The following is a 20,921-nucleotide window of genomic DNA, read 5'->3' as shown; positions in this document are numbered from 1 at the left end:
TTTGTGCAATAGACGACAAACCGCTTCCATGTCGCCGCATAACAGGCTCTAGTAGTGGGCTTCCTAGCCTCCCGAATGATGTCCATGCAATTGGGAGGAAGGTTGAGGTAGCCAAACTCTAGGACTTCAGGAGCCAGATCGCCAGGTTGGGCTGTTGCGGATCTGGGTGCTGAATGTCGCCATGGCTCTGCGTCAGAAGGCTGGGTGTGAGACGAAGCCTTTGATGCGGTACCACGGAGAGTTCCAGAAACGTGGTGTACCATGGTTGGCGAGCCCACGTTGGAGCAACTAGGATGAGAGTCATAGAGTGCTGCCTGAGCTTGCGCGCCACCAGCGGTATCAGGGGTGCCGGGGGAAAAGCGTACGCAAATCTGCCTGACCAGTTCATCCACATCGCATTGCCCTGTGATTGCGGGTGTGGGAACCTGGCGGCGAAGCTTCGGCATTTTTCGTTCTCCCTTGTGGCGAACAGGTCGATCTCTGGATGACCCCACCTTTGGAAGTATGGTTGGAGTACTGATGGATGTATCTCCCACTCGTGCATTTGATGGCTGTGCCTGCTGAGCAGGTCCGCCATCTGATTGTCCTTGCCTGGGAGATGTTCTGCCATGAGGAAAATGTTCCTTTGAATGGCCCACTTCCACATGCTCTGAGCCAGATGAGACAGCTGCGGAGAGTGTGTGCCTCCCTGTTTCTGAATGTAGTACATGGCTGTCATGTTGTCCGTTCGGATCAACACGACCTTGTTGCACAGATGTACTTTGAACGCCTTTAAGGCGATGAAGATTGCCATCAGTTCCAGTACATTGATGTGCATCTTCCTTTGCTGTAGTGTCCATAGTCCCTGCATCGTGTATTGGAGTACATACGCTCCCCAACCCTGGAGAGAAGCGTCCGTTGTCAGGATGATCTGCGGCACAGGCTCTTGAAACGGTCGGCCCTTGCAAAGGTTTCGTGGATTCCACCAATGCAGAGAGGTGTATGCCCGACCGCTCACCAACACTAGGTCTTTTAATTGCCCGTGAGCCTGAGTCCACTGACGTGCTAAGCACTCCTGAAGCGGACGCATATGTAGTCTCGCATGCGGGACTATGGAGATGCAGGAGGCCATCATGCCTATCAACTGCATGAACACCCTGGCTGGAAGCGAGTGTTGAGGTCTGAATCTTTGGATCAGCGACTGAATGCTGTTGACTCTCACTGAATTCGGCTGCGCAGTGGCCGCCAGAGTGTTTATAGTCGCACCCAGATACTGCCGTATGTGGGCGGGCTGGAGATGTGACTTTGGATAATTCAGTGAGAAACCTAGATCGTGCAGAAGGTGAATGGTGTGGGACACGTGGTCGGCGCACTGCTGGGCCGACTTCGCTTGAATGAGTCAGTCGTCCAGATAGGGGTAGACGTGGATGTTTTGACGTCTTCGATGCGCTGCCACCATCGCCAGGCACTTTGTGAAGACCCTCGGTGCTGTGGTGACCCCAAAAGGCAAAACCTTGAACTGGTAGTGCTGGTTTTGAATGGTGAATCTGAGGTACTTTCTGTGTGAAGGATGCAGTGGAATATGAAAGTACGCATCCTTGAGGTCTAGAGTTGCCAGGAAGTCCCCTTGCCGAAGAAGTGGGAGAACCTGCTGCAAAAGTTTAGAGGTCTGAGGTCTAAGATGGGCCTGAGGGATCCGTCCTTTTTTGGAATTAGAAAGTACAGGGAGTAAACTCCCGTACCTTGTTCTTGCAGGGGCACGAGCTCTATTGCTCCTTTTTGCAGCATGACGTTGACTTCCTGCTGCAACAAGTGCAAGTGCTCGCCGGACATAGGACGGCTTTTTGGGGGTATGTTGGGTGGAGTAGATGTGAGCTCCAGACAATAACTATATTGGATAAGAGATCTGACCCACCTGTCCGTGGTGATGGACCTCCACACGGGCAGGAACTGCTGGAGTCTCCCCCCGACCGGTGTTGCGTGGTCGGGGGGCAGTGCCAAGGCGTCACTGTTTGTTGGCGGCGGAGGACCTGGAGCTGTTATTACCACGTCCTCTGCCCTTGACGTTGTTGCCACGGTATCCACCACGACCCTTGTTGGTATAGGAGGGTTGGGTGTTACTCTTATAGAACTGCGTTGACTGAGACGCTTGACCCCTTGAGGTGCCTCTGTTATTGGAGCGGCGAAAGGAACCACCCCGAAACTGCTGTGATTGCAAGGCACCCATAGACTTAGCAGTGTTGGTGTCCTTCATTTTTTCGAGGGTGGTATCGACTTCTGGGCCAAACAGGTGGTCTGGGTTGACAGTTTGGTTGAGGATGGTAGTCTGAATGTCTGGCTTGAAACCTGATATTCTGAGCCATGCATGCCTACGCAGTAGAACGGTAGTGTTTATTGCTCTGGAGGCGGTGTCAGCCACATCCAGAGCGCACTTGATTGAAGCATTGGTGATAAGCTTCCCCTCCTGTATCAGCATCTCAGCTGCTTCCTTATACTGCTCTGGCAGGTGTTGTAGAAGGGACTCTAGAGTGTGGTAGTGAGCCCGGTCGTAACGCGCAAGCAGCGCCTGTGTATTGGATATGCGCCATATGTTTGCAGCCTGCGCAGCAACACGCTTCCCCGAAGCCTCAAAGACTTGATTCCTTGTCTGGGGGAGGAGCATCACCCGTAGTCTGTGAGTTGGCTCTTTTGCGAGCATTGGAGACGACCAAGGAATCCAGAGGCAACTGTCCTTTGATGTACGTTGGATCATTGGGCGCTGCCTTGTACTTTTTGTCAATACGTGGGTTGACAACTCTTGCTCGGGTGGGCTCCTTGAAGACCTCCGACGCATGTTTTAACACCCCTTTCAGCATTGGCAAAGTTTTTACAGTTTTTTCAGCGACTGAAAAGGTGTCAAAAAGAAAATCGACGTCTACTGGGTCAGCATGGAGATCGACGTCATGGTTGGCTGCCGCCCTTTCAATAAGAGCATTGAAAGCTGCAGAGTCCTCAGTTGGAGAAGTTTTTGCTGAAAAGAGCTGGGGCTCCTGTCCGGAATGAGAGTCCCCAGGGTCGCCCCCAGCAGACCAAGGCTCAGTCACATCCTCTGGGTCTGAGTAGACCGGGTAGGCATACTCATCGTGGAGAAGTGTGGCTCAGGGGTTAGAGGCGGCAGACCCGGAAGCTGAGATCGGTCCTGGACCAGGGTTCAATTACCCGCCTCGGCGGGTCTTGGGCTCAAAAATTCCACGGACTCGATAATTCTCGCTCCGGTGCCTTCTCGACTCACGGGTTCACACTCTGCGACTCTGGGCAATAGCTTGCTTAATCTCCACTACAGCCCCTCGCGGCGGGATGCCTGGCTTTCACCTTGTGGATACCCTGCTGGGGTTATCTCACAGGGGAATACCAGGACGGGTTCCCAAGGCAAGCGCCTTGATGCCTTCGGGTGATACGTGCGCTATATAAATCGCAAAACAAACATCCTCGTCGTCACCATCACCCTCCTCAACATTAGAATGAGTGGGTGAAAGTTCATGGCCTTGAGGTGATGCAGGCTCTAAAGGGGCAGAGGCACCAGCAGGGTTTGTTTTCTTTTTTAGTGGGATTTGGAAATGCTCCAAAGCTGGTTCAGGGGTGATCTTCCGTTTAAGGAGAGAGAGCTTGCCTGTGTTGGCGTCGATGATTACTTCTCGACGCTCTTCTTCTGCCAGTGGTTGGTGGCGCGGGCCTGGAACCACCAACGATGCCTTCGGCGTCGAGGATAACTTCGGCGTCGAGGATAACTTCGGGGGCCCCCCAGTCCCAGGCTTCGTTGCGAAAGCCTTCGGCGCCGTTTTCGGCGGTAACGTGAAGAGAATCGGCGTTGGCACTTTCGCCGGTTTCTGAAGAGGCTTGGGCACAGTGTCCTGCGGCTCGACAGCCGCAGTCTCCTCCCTAATACGCTGAAGGGACTCAACCTTTTTAGTGAGCGAGGCGGAGGGACGGACCGGCTCGAGAGAGTCTTCTGAAGCAGAGTTTGGGCCGGCGACAGAGGCCGCAGTCTTTGGAGCCGACGCAGCAGCCCCCTTGGCCTTCTCGAGTGGAAGCGGGTCAGCGATAGACTTGGGGTCGTCCTGCCGCTTTTTTGTGGTCTTCTTATGGTCGTCGACCTTCTTGGCATCAATGCGACTTTTAAGTGCGTAGACCAACTTTGGCGTCGACGCCCCTGCGTCGCCCGTCTTCACCTTCGGCACCGTAGTCTTTGGGTCGGCCATTTTGGCGTGCCCCTTGAGCTCGACGGCCATCTTGGATTTCTTCGGCGCCGAGGCCTCCGAAGCCTTTGCTCCGACCAGTGCGACTTGCGCTTTCGGTTTCGAGACATCTGGCGTCGAGACCGATGGTTTCACTTTCGGTTTCGGTACCGTAAGTGGCGCCGCATCCATGTCCGTGGCCGGGCCGGGAGGCGGAGCCGTGGGACGGGAATCAAGACTTTGGGTAAGGCCCGAAGGCGATCCCTCAGCCTGGGCCTTATAATGTTGGCCGGCCCCGGAGTCAGTGTGAGGAAGCTCCTTCTCCGAGCTATCCTCTACGGTGGCAAAGGCCCCGTCGTCGTCCCCTACCTCCTCGACGACTTCATCGAAATCCTCGTATTCCGCGTCGTAGTCTTCCTCGACCTCCGACGCCGGGTTAGAGTCCGTGATATCTTGGATAGTGTCGTCGCCGACATCCTCCGCGTCGAAGATGTCCGTCGGAGGGGGTGCCGATCGCTGGGCCTGCAGTCTTGCAGCTCGGCGGAGCTTGAGCGTCTTCTTCGACCGGAACTTGGAGCAGGCCATACACTCGGCCTCGTCATAGTCCGGCGACAAGCACTTATTGCACACCGGGTGCACATCGATATGTGGGTACTTCGAGGCACACACCGGGCACCTCTTAAATGGACTTCGTTCCATGTGGAGCGTCGTGTAGGCCCGTCCGCGCCGAAAGCATGCGGAAGGGCGGAGTTGGCTCGGAGTCGATGAAACAGACGAACCCGAACGATAGACTATACCGACGCGAGTCCTAAAGACCTTTTGGTCTCGAGTAAAAGAAATTAAACAACTATCGATTCCGACAGAGGGAACCGAAACACATCCGAACCCAATGGCGGAAAAAAACAATCTGGGGATGGAGTCGATGCCCATGCGCACTGTAGTCCAGGGGAGGAGCCACCTATCTCGTGATACTTCGAAGACTCTTCCAGGACAACAATGTGCAATCATCCGGACCCAACACTAGACGGCGATCTATGCACAGATATGAATTCAGCAGCCCACATGCCTCGAACATGCTACTTACCAGTATGCATCTGTTCTTGGCATGTAGGGCTGCTGACATTCATATCTGTGCATAGATCGCCGCCTAGTGTTGGGGCCGGATGATTGCACATTGTTGTCCTGGAAGAATCTTCGAAGTATCACAAGATAGGTGCCTCCTCCCTTGGACTACAGTGCGCATGGGCATCCTCTCCATCCCCAGATTGTTTTTTGCCATTGTGGCAGAGGTGGAGGAGTGTAATACTGAAAGTGATGACCATGCCTGAAAATGATTCCGAGTGCTACAGCTGCGACAGGCACCGGGGAGGAGGGTGGGCGATATGAATGTCAGCAGCCCTACATGCCAAGAACAGATGCATACTGGTAAGTAGCATATTCCGTTCGAGGAATGTGGGCTGCTGAATTCATATCTGTGCATAGAATGTATAGCAGTGTCTCCCTTAGCGGCAGCTACCTGTGCCAGCTGCAGCAGTCTGAAACAGAGTTTAGTACAGCCTGTCCTACAGCAGCTTGCTGTTTGGAATGTACATCTACACAATAGTGTTTTGTGAAAGTATGTATGGTAGTCCATGTGGCTGCTTTACATATTTCCTCTAGAGAAATGTTTCCTAGGAAAGCCATGGATGCCCCCATTTTGCGTGAAGAATGCGCTCTTGGGAGAACTGTTAAAGTGTGTTTTGCCTTAAGATAACATATTTGAATGCACTTAACTATCCATCGGGCTAGTCCAGATTTAGAAATGGGGTTGCCTTTGTGTTGTGGTGAAAAAGCAACAAACAACTGTTTTGTCTTTCTGAAATCTTTCGTCCTGTCTATGTAGTATAGGAGAGCCCTCTTAACGTCTAGTGTGTGTAGAGCCCTTTCAGGTACTGACTGTGGATTTGGGAAGAACACTGGTAGTTCTATTGTTTGATTGATGTGGAAGTGGGATACCACTTTGGGCATAAATTTATGGTTTGTCCTAAGCACGACCCTATTTGCGTGAATTTGGAAGAATGGCTCTTGAATAGTTAGGGCTTGCAGCTCGCTAACTCGTTTGAGCCCTTCCATGAATGCTTTAATTGCAGGCACTCTGAATAGCGAAAGGTGTTGCCTGTTCTGAAGGTAAGCTGCTATGGCAGCTAAGTGTATCCTTATGGAGGTATAGGCTAGATTGCAGCGGTGTAGGTGCAAAAGATACCATATGATATTTTGAGTTGATGCATCTAGTGGGTTTATGTCATTGTTGTTACAGTAAATGACAAAACGTTTCCACTTTGCCGCATAGCATGCTCTTGTGGTAGGTCTTCTTGCCTCCTTGATAATGTTCATGCAGTCAGGAGGTAAGTTTAGGTAGCCAAACTCTATGACTTCAGGAGTCAGATTGCAAGGTTCAGCTGCTGCGGATCTGGGTGCCGAATGTCTCCATGGCTCTGCGTTAAGAGACTGGGTGTTAGTTTTAGTCTTTGATGAGGCACCACGGAAAGTTCTAGGAACGTGGTGTACCATGGTTGCCTCGCCCATGTTGGAGCAACCAGGATTAGCGTCATGGAGTGCTGGCGCAGTTTGCGTGCCACTAGCGGTATCAACGCTGCTGGTGGAAAAGCGTAGGCAAATTTGCCAGACTAGTTCATCCATATCGCATTGCCCTGGGACTGCGGGTGTGGGAACCTTGCGGCGAAGTACCGGCATTTTGCGTTTTATTTTGTGGCGAACAGGTCTATCTCTGGTTGTCCCCACTGTTGGAAGTATGGTTGAAGCACTGAGGGATGAATCTCCCACTCGTGCATCTGTTGGCTGTGTCTGCTGAGCAGATCAGCTATTCGATTGTCCTTGCCTGGGAGGTGTTCTGCCATGAGAAAAATGTTTCTTTGAATGGCCCACTTCCACATGCTCGGAGCTAGATGTGACAGCTGTGGAGAGTGTGTTCCTCCCTGTTTCTGTATGTAGTACATGTTGTCCGTCCAAATCAACACAGTTTTGTTGCACAGATGTACTTTGAAAGCTTGTATTGCCATAAAAATTGCCATCAGCTCCAGTAGGTTGATGTGCATTTTCTTCTGTTGTGTGGTCCATAAGCCCTGCACTGGGTGGTGAAGGACATGGGCTACCCACCCTATCAAGGATGCGTCCGTCATCAAGACTATTTGTGGTAAAGGCTCTTGGAACAGTCGTCCCTTGCAAAGGTTTTGTGGATTCCACCAATGCAGAGAGTTGTATGCACGACTGGTCACCAACACCAGGTCGTTTAATTGCCATTGAACCTGGTTCCACTGACGTGCTAGGCACTCCTGCAGCGGACTCATGTGTAGTCTTGCGTGAGGGACTATGAAAATGCATGAGGCCATCATGCCTAACAGTTGCATAAACACTCGAGCTGGGAGCGAGTGCTTGGGCCTGAACCTTTGGATTAGCGTCTGAATGCTGTTTATTCTGACAGAATTTGGCTGTGCTTTCCTTGCCAGAGTGTCTATAGTCGCTCCCAGGTATTGTTGTACATGGGCCGGCTGAAAATTGGGACTTTGGATAGTTCAGCGAGAAACCTAAACTGTGCAGGAGGTGAACCTAAACTGTGCAGGAGGTGAATTGTGCCTGACATGTGGCTGGCACATTGCTGGGCTGACTGTGCTTGTATCAGCCAGTCGTCCAGGTACGGATAGACATGAATATGTTGTCTTCATAGATGTGCAGCTACTGTCGCTAAGCACTTGGTGAGAACTCTTGGGGCTGTTGTCACCCCAAAAGGAAGGACTTTGAATTGGTAGTGCTAATTTTGTATGGTAAACCTGAGATATTTCCTGTGTGCTGGGTGCACTGGTATATGGAATTTCTATTTCTATTTAAAATTATTTATACAGCGCACGTACACCAGCGGTTTCATGGTGCTACAACTGACCGAGAACTGGGCAAGAGAGCAGAAGCTAAAATTGGAAAAAAGAAAATGAGCAACTAATATGCGTAAATATGCGTCTTTGAGGTCTAGTGTTGCGAGGAAGTCTCCTTGACACAACAGTGGTAACACCTGCTGTAGAGTGAGCATGTGGAAATGCTCTGATAAAATGAATTAGTTTAGGGGCCTGAGATCTAGAATTGGCCTGAGAGGCCCGTCCTTTTTGGGGATTAGGAAGTACAGTGAGTAAACCCCTGTACCCTGGTGTTCTAAGCGTACTAGTTCTATGGCCTTTTTTGTAGCATGCTGATGACTTCCTGCTGCAATAAGTGTAGGTATTCTGCGGACATAGGACGGTGTCTTGGTGGAATGTTGGGTGGTGTGGAGGGTAATTCTAGGCAATAGCCATGCTGGATAATTTGCCTCACCCACTTGTCTGTAGTTATGTTTTCCCAGACTTGCAGGAACTGCTGTAGTCTTCCCCCGACCGGTGCTACATGGTCTGGGGGTAGTGACAAGAAGTCACTGTTTGGTATTGGTAGAGGATCTGGTGGTGTTATTCCCTCGTCCTCTACCTTAGCTGTTATTGCCACGGTATCCACCTCTGTTTTTGTTATAGGTGTTTTGCGTGTTCCCTTTGTTGTATGAGGTTTGCTGTGTTGAGCCTGCTCGTGCGGCTCCTCTGTTGCCGGAGCGACGAAAGGAGCCACCTCTGTATTGTTGTGACTGCAAGGCTCTCATAGACTTGGCTGTCTCGGTATCCTTCTTCATTTTGTCTAATATTGTGTCCACATTAGGGCCAAACAGATAATCAGGGTTCACAGGTTGATTGAGTAAAGTGTTCTGAACCTCATTTTTAAACCCAGATATGCGGAGCAACACATGGCGTCTAAGCATGACACTGGTATTGATAGCCCTGGCTGCTGTGTCTGCCGCATCTAGCGCGCACTTGATGGAGGCGTTGGATATGAGGGTCCCCTCTTGTATTAGGTACTCTGCCTGTTCTTTATAAAGGTCAGGTAGATGCTGGAGAATTTGCTCTAGTGTGTCGTAGTGGGCCCTGTCATACCTGACTAACAGTGCTTGTGTGTTTGAAATTCTCCATATGTTAGCTGCTTGAGCAGCTACCTTTTTGCCCGAGGCTTCCAGAATTTTAGACTCTGTCTGGAGGTAGGGCCTCGCCAGTAGTCTGAATTTGCACGTTTACGTGCATTGGATACTACCAAAGAGTCCAAAGGTAGCTGTCCTCTAATGTAAGTAGGGTCCACTGGTGCTGGCCTATATTTCTTCTCTATCCTGGGGTTAATGACTCGTGCCCTGGTTGTTTCCTTAAATATGTCCCCTGCGTGTTTAAGCACCCCCTTTAACATTGGCAATGTTTTCACTGATCTTTCAGAGGTGTTGAAAGTATCGAAAAGGAAGTCTTGCTCAATGGGGTCTGCATGCATTTCCACGTGGTGGTTGTATGCTGCTCTTTCTAGCAATACATTGAAAGCAGCTGAGTCCTCTGTAGGCGAAGTTTTAACAAGATATGCAATCGTGTCTTGCATGGGCTGAGAGTCTACAGGATCTGCAGGGTCAGACCATGGTTGAGTTTGGTTGTCCTGGCCATTGTCCACAGGATAATAATAAAGTTAATTATCCTCATATTCCACATCCTCATCGGTGTGTGGGAGAATATGTATAAGTCTCTTGCACATGTGGTCTGATAGGCTCAAAGAGAGTAGGAGATGTAGAAGAGTCTCATTTCTTCTATAGTGGTATTTTATATGTTTCAGAGTAAGTATCTGGTCTGATATTCCTTTTCAATAGGGTAACTCTGCCAGTTTCGGGGTCAACATACAATTTTGATTGTTCTTCTGTCGAGGGCTCTTGCTCTTCATGTGCTTGAGCTCTTCTCCCCGTTATTGCCTTCTTTGTAGGCGTCGGCTCGATTTCCGTTGTTGGTTCAACCGTTTTTTGCCTCATGTGCTATGGAAGTCCAAATTTTATCGGTCCGAGGGACTTTTGTGCATCGACAGTCTTTTTCGGCTGGATGAACTTCTTCGGTGCCGAAATGGTTATCGGTCCGACCGTTTTCTTTGGTTCGATAACCGCTTTTTGGCTTGGTGTCGTCTTCGAAGTCTGCTGCTTAGGAGCGATGATTTGTTGTCTCGGCTCGACTGACCCCTTTGCCTCGATCTTTGCCTTCAGGTCGAGTGTCTTTGTTTGCACTGTCTTCGGATTGTCGACTTTTTGCTTCGGTTCGACAACCATCTTCTGCAGGAGTCCTTTGTTATGTTGCCTGGCGTCGACATCGATCTTGTCAGTTCGACGGCCTTAAGCTTGGGCATGTCTCTGGGTGTACTGGCTCTTGGCTCTACAACCCTCATATGCGACCCAGCCGGGTCGGCGGCCATTTTGTTTTTGGTCGGCGCCGATGGATCCGCACCTCTCGGTCCGAAGATTGTAAAGTCTATCAGTTTCGGTTTCTGTTTTGCTTCCTTCACTTTTGGTTTCGATATTATTAAGGAGTGGTAATGTTGCAGTGATGGCTCTTGTCTTATATTCTTAGCCGGGCTGAATTGCAGGGCTATAGAATCGATGTTAGGGTCTTGGCTAAGGCCTTCCGGCGATGCCTCGACCTGAGCCTCTGGAAGCGTATCAATAACAGTACTGGGCTCCGTACTCACGGTTGACCCTGTGTCCTCGCCGGAGTCGTCCTCGACGGCTCCTATGCCTGGATCGTTGTCCCCTACCTAGACGATGTCGTCTTCTTCGTCGAGGTAGTAGTTGGAGTCATGTTCCGACCCCTGCTCCGACTGTTGGTCTGAGTCCTCAGCTGCAACGACTTCTTCGTCGTCGTCTTCAAAGATGTTCTCCAGCTCAGGCGCTGGCTTGCATCGTCTGCCTCGCTGCTCTTCGAAGCCGAAGTGTCTTCTTCGATCGAAACTGCGCACAAGCTAAGCAGTCGGCTTCATTGTGTTCCAGAGATAAACACTTGTTGCACACAGGGTGTTTATCTATGTGTGGGAATTTTGAGTTACAGTTGGGGCATCTTCTGAATGGACTTCGTTCCATCGAAGATCGGTCCTTTGGTGTCGAAAAGGCCACACGGCTCGATTCGACGTTGTGAGTAGAAACAGCAGAAAGCAAGTTGTCGGTACCGATCGAATAACAATACCGACGCCCCCGAAGGCCTTTTAGCAAAGTTTTTTTATCGATTCCGACCTCAGAGTTGGAAAACATAGCCAAACCCAATGGCGGAAAAAAACAATTTAAGGTTGGAGAGGATGCCCATGCGCACTGTAGTCCAAGGGAGGAGCCACCTATCTCGTGATACTTCGAAGACTCTTCCAGGACAACAATGTGCACTCATCCGGACGCAACACTAGGCGGCGATCTATGCACAGATATGAATTCAGCAGCCCACATGCCTCAAACATAATTTTATAAAATTGGTCTGAATCACCTTGTCGTCGTGTGTCCATTATTGATCATGTGTGCATTAAATGTCTTACACACATTTGTGTTAGGCCTAATGCTGCTCTTCAACACTACCACTAATAGAGCACTTTGGGTTTTGCGTTGAGCTCTGTACATTTGTGGGGAACCCCTGGACTCTGTGCACAGTATTGCCACCTAGTGCCAATATCATAACGAGGCAGCTTCCTACAGGGAGGTTTGCCAAAGCTTCCTGACCAGGTACAGGAATGGGAGAGGAAGAAAAGAGTAGGATAAGATCTCTGACCAGTTCATCCATAAACTCTGCCCATGGACTGAGTGTAGAAACCATTATTCCTTTGCTTTCTCGTCCACATTTTTCTTTTCTTCTTGCTCTCCATTTGAGTTCATTTGCTGCTCCTTTTCTCCCTTTCTTTAAGAATACTTCAGAAAGCAATCATTTTATTCATGATTTGTGCTTGAGGAGAAGCCACGTGTAAATGATAATGCTCTCAAGATAGAGACCAGTAAACAGTTCTAAAAAGCTGAAATAAAAATTGAAAAGCAGATGCCTGTGTAGGTGTGGGAGGGTAGTCTTTCTAAATGCACCAACCACCTTTGAACAATGCTGATACACCCACTTAAGTGTGCCATGTTATGCCATGTTTAGTATTAAGGGGAAACATAAGTTAAGAATTTTTCTAATGAAGAGCCAACAACTTTTTAGAGCTACAGCTGCAACAACCCTTTTAAAAACTGTCTACATGAATCCATTTAACTTCAGTGCTACACCACTGAAGCACATGAGCTTATGGCAAATAAGGTGAAGTAGGAGGAGAGTGGTGAGGGGTTGGGTGTGGCATGGGGGTCTGAAGGGGTTGTGTGTGTTGGGGGCAGTGACTTTTCAGTTAACTCAATTTTGTAAACGCAAATTCATGTTTACAGGTTACACTCACCTTGCGATATCATCAGGTTTAGAAACATCTTCCGAAACGCTACTGGTAGTGTCATCGTTCTCTTGCGCAGCTGTGGGTGCTTGCTCTTCATTTGAATCTGTAACAATTTCATTTTCTGATCCAAGTGTAGGAGCAACTGCTGCAATTTCAGATTCAACTGGAGGGAAAACTACTGCTGCTGGGGCAGTGATCGAGGCTACAGTGCTCACTGGGGTAGCAGCAGAAATAATAGGAGAAGCAACTGGAACTGCAATTGGGGCAACTGGGACTGCCATTGGTGCAGCAAGGGGAATACCTAAAGGACCTGCAAGCGGACCTGCCAGAGGAGCAGCCATAGGTGCCGCGAGAGGAGGTAGAAGAGGAGCAACACCAGGAGGAGCAACACCTGGAGCAACAAGAGTAGGAGCAAGTGGAGCAGCCAGGGGAGCAGATATTGGAGCAACCAGAGGAGGAACCAGAGGAGCAGCTACCGGAGTTGATAAAGGAGCAGAAATTGCCACAGGAAGAGGAGAGGAAACAGGAGCAGAAACTGGAGCAGACACTGGAGCAGGAACAGGGACTGAGACACTTGTCATCTCAGGCATAGATGCTGTAGAAGCAGACGACACTTGAGCAGACTCCTCCTGTTTACTGTTGAATGAAAAGAAATACTTAAGTAAATTTGTGGAAATGTACTAAACATGTATAGTTAGATACTTAGCTGACCATTCTTTAAGTCTAGATTAAGTTATTAAACAGCAGCCACACTCTTAATAAGACTACAAACCTAAGTAAGAATTCAAAAGAAACAGTTCACTGCCTGACAACGCTATTCCCTATTGAATCTGTAAAACATAGGTGCCCGACCATTTCTAATTTTAACTTTAGTAATGAGCAATTGGATCTAATATTTAACTAAGGATACTGCAAAGTAACACTGAGTCACCTTTAAGTAGGCACATATTTTTCTATAACGTTAAAGAACAAGTTACTTACTTTTGAAATACTCTTGCTGGTGCATATTCCCACCAAAAATTCCTCACTTTAAGAATAAACCCCAGGTGCCAAAATGTTTTTGGAGATTTTTGTAGCAGTGCTCCCACCTACCGATAGGTGGTGTCATGCAGCGCTGCTGGGACTCTGTAGCACTCTAGAAGTGAAGAAGCAGAGCTGCACACAGCAGCATACAAGCGCCACTCCTCTGGGCGTATGGCAGTTTCTCACTGGAATCTTGCTAGTATGTGGAAATAGATACAATAGAGGTTGTTCCCAAAGGGGGAGAGTATGGGGAGTGGACCCGGACCAGAACGTCTTGCAGGCCCATATGAGCAAAATAGCCATCTAATTGGAATAAGTGCACACTTTTACAAACACGGTAGTAGTGCTTTGTGTACCCGAGCACTGATGCCTACAATGAAACATAACAAATGCCCAGGAAACTGCAGACAAAGATCTTAAGGGTAGAAGAATAGTTTCTTATCTGTCAGTGTAGTTTTGCAGCTTGAAGATCTTTCTCGATTCAATATGCTGTGCATTATTCCGCGGTCTAGTGGTTGAGTCCGGGATCGTAGTCTTTTCTTTTCTTTCCGTAGCCCAGGTGGCCGTCGACGTCCCACCTTTTGGTGTCCTTTCGGTGACGTCGGCATGCTTCCTGCGGAAGCTCCCACCCTTGGGCGCCATCTTCAGATTCTTTTTTTTCCTGTTTGTGTTCAGTTTCCGAATAGTATGGCAATGTTTCAATATTTAGTTTCACCGCTTTTTCCTTCAAAAGTCTGTTAAAGTCTTTTCCCCGTTTTTACCACCTCTTTCTCCAGTCTCATCTTTCGGGCGGAGGTGGGTGGGTTCGCTAGTGAATCCAGAAAGATCTTCAAGCTGCAAACTACACCGACAGGTAAGAAACTATTCGTTTTGTAGCGTGAATCTCTGGATTCACTATGCTGTGCATAGACTTTGTAGCGGTTTGTTATTGTGGCGGCTGGGTGGAAGATGAGCCTTGGGTTTTGAATATGTGTTGAAGCACTTTCTGTCCTACTTGTGCTTCTTTGTTTATTTGTATGTCCACACAGTAGTGTTTTGTGAACGTGTGCACTGAGACCCATGTTGCCGCCAGGCATATGTCCTGAATGGGAGTGTTAGCCAGGAAGGCTATTGTTGCTCCCTTTTTCCTGGTCGAATGGGCCCGCGGGCCCTCTGCTAGTTCTTGCCCAGCTTGTTTGTGGCGGAATTTTATTGCTTGTGCTATCCATCGTGCAATTGTCCCCTTGGTAACTGCTTTCCCCTTGAAACTGTCTGCGAATGACAAACATTTTTTTGTTTTTCTGTGATTCTTAGTTCTCTCTATGTAGTGCATGACTGCACATCTGGCGTCCAGAGTGTGCAGTGCTCTTTCTGTGTTTGTCGTTGGTTTCTGGAAGAAACTAGGTATTTGAATAGTTTAGTTGATGTGGAGCTTAGACAACATCTTTGGCATAAAATGTGGGTCCGTTCTCATCATCACCCTATCGTTGTGAATTTGTATGTAGGGTTCTTGTAGCGTTAGCGCCTGTAGCTCGCTCACCCTGCCTAGCGAGGTGATTGCCACCAGGAAAGCTGTTTTCAAAGTTAGCATTTGTAGGGAGGTCTTATGGATCGGTTCAAAGGGCGCTTTTATGAGTTCCGTCAGTACTAGGTTGAGGTTCCACGCTGGTGCTGGTAACCTCTTTGGCAGTGCGATCCTCTTTGCGCCTTCCAAGAACCTTTTTACAATCTGAAGTAAAAAAGCTTTTCCCTGTCTCTCCTCTAGTGTAAGAGACTATGGCTGCCAGGTGTACCCTTAGCGAGGATGACCTCAGATTAGCCTTGAGCAGGTGTGTGAGGTATTTTAGCACTGTTGAGTCACTTGTCATCTTGTTGTGCAGTTTTTCCTTTCTGCACCATAGTGTGAACCTCTTCCATTTGGCCACGTAGCACTTCCGCGTGCTAGGTCTTTTTGCCTCTCGAAGTACCTTCAGGGTGCTCTCAGGTAATTTAAGGTGTGCGAACTCTATGTCCTCAGGAGCCAGGCTGCCAGGCTTAGACTTTCCGGCTCTGGATGCAACACTTCTCCGTTTTGCATATAGAGTAGGTCTTTCCTTCTCCCAAATCTCTGTGTCATCTCCATAATCTGCGAGTACCAGGTCTGTCTGGCCCACTGTGGTGCCACCAGTATTAGGGTCATGTTGCTCGTCCTGCACTTGCTGAGTACCTTGTGTATCAGGGGGATCGGCGGAAAAGCGTAAGCAAATGTCTTTGACCAGCTTATCCATAGGGCATTCCCCAGTGACCCTTACCCTGGTTGCGAAGTGCTGGCATTTTGCATTCTGGCGTGTTGCAAATAGGTCTATCAATGGTGTTCCCCACCTGTCGAACAGTCTCCTTATCTCTTGGGCATTGAGCTCCCATTCGTGTGAAGCAGATGTCTGCCTGCTTAGCCAGTCCGCTTCCACGTGGCAGATGAATCGCCAGTAGGTCTATTTTTAGTGGGATGGCCCATCTCCATATTTCCTGCGCTAGTTCTGACAGCGGGGCTGATTGTGTTCCTCCCTGCAGTTTTATGTAGAACATCGCTGTTGTGTTATCTGTCTGGATCAACACTGTTTGGTTGTACAGCTTCGTCTGGAATGCCTTTGGTGCGAGGAAAACGGTCTTTAGTTCCAGGTAATTGATGCATTTGACCGCATCCGTTGGGGTCCACAGACCCCTCACCCTGAGTTTTTTCATGTGTGCTCCCCATCCCTTCTGGGACGAGTCTGCGGTGATGGTCACCGTTGGTGTTGGTGGTGTTAGAGGCTTCCCTTTTGTTATGTTTCCTTTGTTCCACCATGATATCTCCTTGTGCACTGCATGTGTTACAACCGCTATGTCCTCCCAACACCCTGCAGCTTGTGACCATTGGTCCTGAAGGAACTCCTGGAGTGGTCTCATGTGGAGTCATACATTTGGCACCATGTGTATGCATGAGGCCATCATGCCCATCTTGCTCGCCATCCTCACTGTCAGAGCACGCCCCTTCTGGTAGAGGTGTGCCTCCTTCAACAGTGCCAGCGTTCTCTTCTCGCTGGGGAACACCTTCTCCTGTAAGGTGTTGATCTGTGCACCCAGGAACATGTTTTACTTGTTCTGGGTTCATTGAGAATTTTCCCCAGTGGATGGATAAACCCAGGGCCATCAGCGTGTCCGTCACTCGTTGTGCCTGCCGTTTGCATGTCTTGTTTGACTTTGCCTTTATTAGCCAGTCATCCAGGTAAGGGTATATGTGGATCCCTTCCCTCCTTAAGTGTGCTGCGACTGCTGCAAGGCACTTTGTAAATACCCGTGGTGCTGATTTCAGTCCGAATGCCAGTGCCGTGAATTGATAGTGATCTGTGTTGATGACAAATCTTAGCAGATGTTTGTGCCGTCTGTTCATTGGGATGTGCAGGTAGGCATCTTGGAGGTCTATGGTGACCATGAAGTCCCCGCCTTGTATCTGTGGAAGGACCTCTTGCAGGGACATCATTTTGAATTTTTGGGTTTTTATGTATTTGTTGAGGAACCTTTAGGTCCAGGATGGGTCTCATTGTTTCGTCTACCTTTGGTACCAGGAAGTACGTAGAGTACACCCCCTTGTTCCTCTCTATGGGAGGGAAAAGCTTGATAGCCTCCTTCTGCAGGAGTTCTTGTGCTTCCCTTTGAAGTAGCTCTAGTTCCTTCTTTGCTAGTGCTCTTCTTTTTGGTTTTTTGTTTGGTGGTGTTCTTTCCAACTCTATACAGTATCCGTACTGTATGGTGTTGAGAATCCATCTGTTTGTAGTTATTTTCTTCCACTCCAGGAAGAAAAGGTTCAGTGAAGGTGGGTTGTTGTCCACCTCTTCTGTTTCCACGTCCATTCCCCTTCCCGCGAAAGGACTGCCCCTCTGTTGGTATTAATAATAATAATAATAATAATAATAATAATAATAATAATAATAATAATAATAATAAAGAGGTTTATAAAGCGCCTGGTGACGCCATCTCGGCGTGTCCCCGCGCTATGGAGAAAGGAAAGCGCTCAGAAGCATAGGAAGGCTCCTCTGCTCAGCTGTGTATTTAAAGATTATACAGGTGGGTTTTTAGAAGTTTTCTGAACTCTACTTCAGATCCTTCCAATCTGAGGCTAATCGGGAGTCTGTTCCAGTTGCTGGCTGCTATCAGTCTGAAAGAACGACCACCCAATTTTTCTCTTTTTACAAGGGGAATCTTCAATAGACCCACTCCTACTGAGCGTAGTGTTCTTGTTGGCTCATAAATGTGTACCAGGTCAAGAAGATAGGATGGTGCTTTATGCCATATAATCCGGTGGCATATTCGGAGCGCTTTATACATCACTCTCTTTCTGACCGGTAGCCAGTGTAGCGCCGCAAGAGCTGGTTTAGAGGCTGCTCTTTTAGGAAGTCTCAGCACCAGGCGGGCGGCTGTATTTTGAAGGACTTGCAATCGCCCTAAGCTTTTTTCAGTGGTGCCTAAGAGCAGAACATTTCCGTAGTCCATACGGGACGTAACCAGAGCTTGTGTCATGGTACGTAGAGCCTCCAGCAGGAGTAAGTCTAATGTGTGATTGAGAGTTTTCAGTATCCCAAAACACTTTCCCACTAGACGGTTGACGTGGCCCTCATAGAATAGTTTGGGATCAACCCATATTCCCAGGTTCATTGCCTCCTTACAGAGAGTGGGCGTGGGGCCTAGGCATGTTGGCCACCAGTCCACTGTCCAGCTTGAGTTGCTCCCTCCAATCACCATAACCTCTGTCTTGGAGCCGTTGAGCTTTAGACAGTGAGAGTTCATCCATCCTGCCAAGGCCTGCATACAGGCCTTGAAGTTAGATGCCGCTGTAGCGGGGGCTTGGGACAGGGAGATCAGCAGTTGGGTGTCATCAGCGTAGGAGACTAACTCCACTCCATACGCTTGCACCACTTCTGCCAAGGGGGCCATATACAGATTAAACAAACTTGGGCTCAAGGCTGAGCCCTCGGGCACCCCTTGTTCTAGCGCTATGGCAGATGATTTAAAGGAGCCCCTTTGGACCTGGAAGCTTCGGTCAGTGAGGAATGCTTTCAGCCAACTTAGCGCGGACTCTGTGACGCCTGCTTTGTTTAGACACTGTAGTAAGATGGCATGAGCTACAGTGTCAAACTCCGCACTGAGGTCGAGCATTACCAGTGCCATGGTGTGTCCGGAATCCGGCCCTTGCCGCAGGGTCTCTGTTGCTCTCAAAAGGGCCGTCTCCGTAGAGAAACCCAGTCGAAAACCTGATTGAGAGGAATGCAGGAGGTTGTTATTCTCTAAGTGGGCCATTAGTTGTATGTTGGCCACTTTCTCTGCCACTTTGGCCAGGTACGGTAGTAAGGAGATAGGTCTTAAGTTTGAGACCTTCATGGCTAACATTGGGTTTCTTTTTAATGGGAAGAACTACCGCTTTCTTCCAGTCATCCGGGAGTGTTCCGGAGGCAAATGAGACCTGAAGCACATGCCTCTTATAAGGTTCTAGCACCGTGATGCTTTCCCCCCCAACACCTGAGGAGGTGCTGGGTCCCGAGGGGAGCCAGATTTAATACCCTGGCAGATGTTGATTAGTGTCTCTGGAGGGGGTACCGAAAAGACCTTTAGACAGTTCTCCACCTTACTTGCCCCCGCCTTTTCCTCAAAGTCTCGTCCACATATCATGCTGCCCGAGAAGGTGGCATAGATATCTTTGACCTTTCCTGCAAAATAGTTGGCTATTCTGTTACATTCCTCGACTGAGTCATTTTCTGGTGTATTTGTATTTACTACCACTGAGATCTCTTAGAAAATTTTGAACAATTCTCTCGAGGAGTTTTCTGCCTCCCCAATACGGTTTTTATAGTGTGTCGCCTTTGTTCCTCACAGTTTAATTTTTTATTTTCTCTGTGCTTCCTTGTAAATGGTCTTGGTTTGAGGGCAGAAGTCTATCCGCCATTTCCGCTCTAGGTTTTTTACACTCTGATTTGGCATTCTGCAGCTCGGGAGTAAACCAAGGGGCAGACTTTTTACCTCGGCTTCCTATCTTCGATAGGCACATCGGTAGCCCCAGACTGGCCTCGGCAGTGGTGGTACCCGGACCTTCTACAGCTGTCGGTGCTTCCACCCAGGAGACTGCCCTGCAGGCCAGACCTGCTGACCAAGATGAGGGAAGGATTCTTCATCCCAACTTTCCCTCACTGCACTTAAAAGCATGGCTCCTGAGGTCCTACAATACGGACATTTAAATTTGCCACCTGATTGCATGGACATTTTAAAGGAAGCGAAACGACCCTCCACAAGAACGTCTTATGCGTTTAAGTGGAAGAGGTTTTATCTTTGGTGCAGAGAACGTCACTTTGATCCCTCATCAGCACAGGAGGGTGTGATTCTGCCTTACCTGCTGTACCTAGCAAGATCTGGTCTTAAATATGCTTCGATCAGGGTGCACCTCTCTGTCATTACGGCTTATAGGAAGTCTCCTACTCAGCCCTCCTTCTACCAGATGGAGGTGGTCAAGGACTTCTTACACGGGTTGAAGAAAGTGTACCCCCCTGTTAGAAACCCTTCTCCTCCGTGGGAATTAAACCTAGTGTTGTCTAAGTTGATGGGCCCCCCTTTGAGCCCATCCAGATAGCTTCCTTGCAACACCTATCGTGGAAGGCCGCATTTCTAGTTGCAATTACATCAGCGCGCAGAGTAAGTGAGATACAAGCGCTGTGTACAAAAGAACCCTACACTGTTTTCCATCAGAACAGAGTAGTCTTAAGGGCACATCCATCATTTTCACCTAAGGTTGTCTCTGATTTTCATATAAATAAGTATTTCTCTTCCTTCTTTTTTTCCAAAACCTACGACGCCGGCTGAGCGGTCGCTGCTCTCTTTAGATCTCAAAAGAGTCCATAAATTTTATTTGGAAAAGACCAAAGAGAGTAGGAAGACTGACCAATTGTTTATCAACTATGGTCCACTGAGAACGGGCTTTCCAGCTGCTAAGAGATCCATTTCCAGATGGTTCGTCTCCTGTATTAAATTGGCTTATCAGCTTGCAGGCAAGCCCTTACTTTTGTCACCTAAAGCACACTCTACTAGGGGGAAAGCGGCCACAGTAGCTTTCCTGCATGATGTCCCTATGTCAGATTTGCAAGGCTGCAACCTGTAGATCAGTTCATACCTTTACACGGCATTACTGTCTAGAATCTGATTCCAGGGCTGATATTCCAGTAGGACAAGCCTCTTTGAGGAATCTATTTGGGTAGCCTGCGGCCTGTACAAGCTTAGTTTTTTCTAGGCTTAGTAATGTTATTACTGTATTGTTACTCCTTTGCCCGCAGGGAGATGAGGTGAGGCTCGCTATTCTATTCTAATGCTTATGACTATTGATGAGGATCCCCTGTAAGAGAAGGATTAGTTACTTACCTGTAA

General features: G+C 48.7%; 1 protein-coding gene across 4 annotated transcripts in view; it reads right to left on the bottom strand.

Annotated features, from left to right (window-relative positions):
* PRPF40A (pre-mRNA processing factor 40A) overlaps window positions 1-20,921 on the bottom strand; it is a 963,502-nt gene that overhangs the window by 788,285 nt on the left and 154,296 nt on the right. For all 4 annotated transcript variants that reach the window (XM_086956681.1, XM_086956683.1, XM_086956684.1 and 1 more), the window contains exon 11: window positions 12,504-13,133. In XM_086956681.1, the coding sequence (XP_086812807.1) occupies window positions 12,504-13,133 (630 nt within the window). The remainder of the gene's footprint in view (window positions 1-12,503; window positions 13,134-20,921) is intronic.

Source organism: Lissotriton vulgaris, chromosome 2_1, assembly GCF_964263255.1.
Source record: "Lissotriton vulgaris chromosome 2_1, aLisVul1.2, whole genome shotgun sequence".
In the NCBI taxonomy this organism is placed as follows: Eukaryota; Metazoa; Chordata; class Amphibia; order Caudata; family Salamandridae; genus Lissotriton; species Lissotriton vulgaris.
Note: the sequence above shows the minus strand (reverse complement) of the source record. Positions and strands in the feature narration are given on the sequence as shown.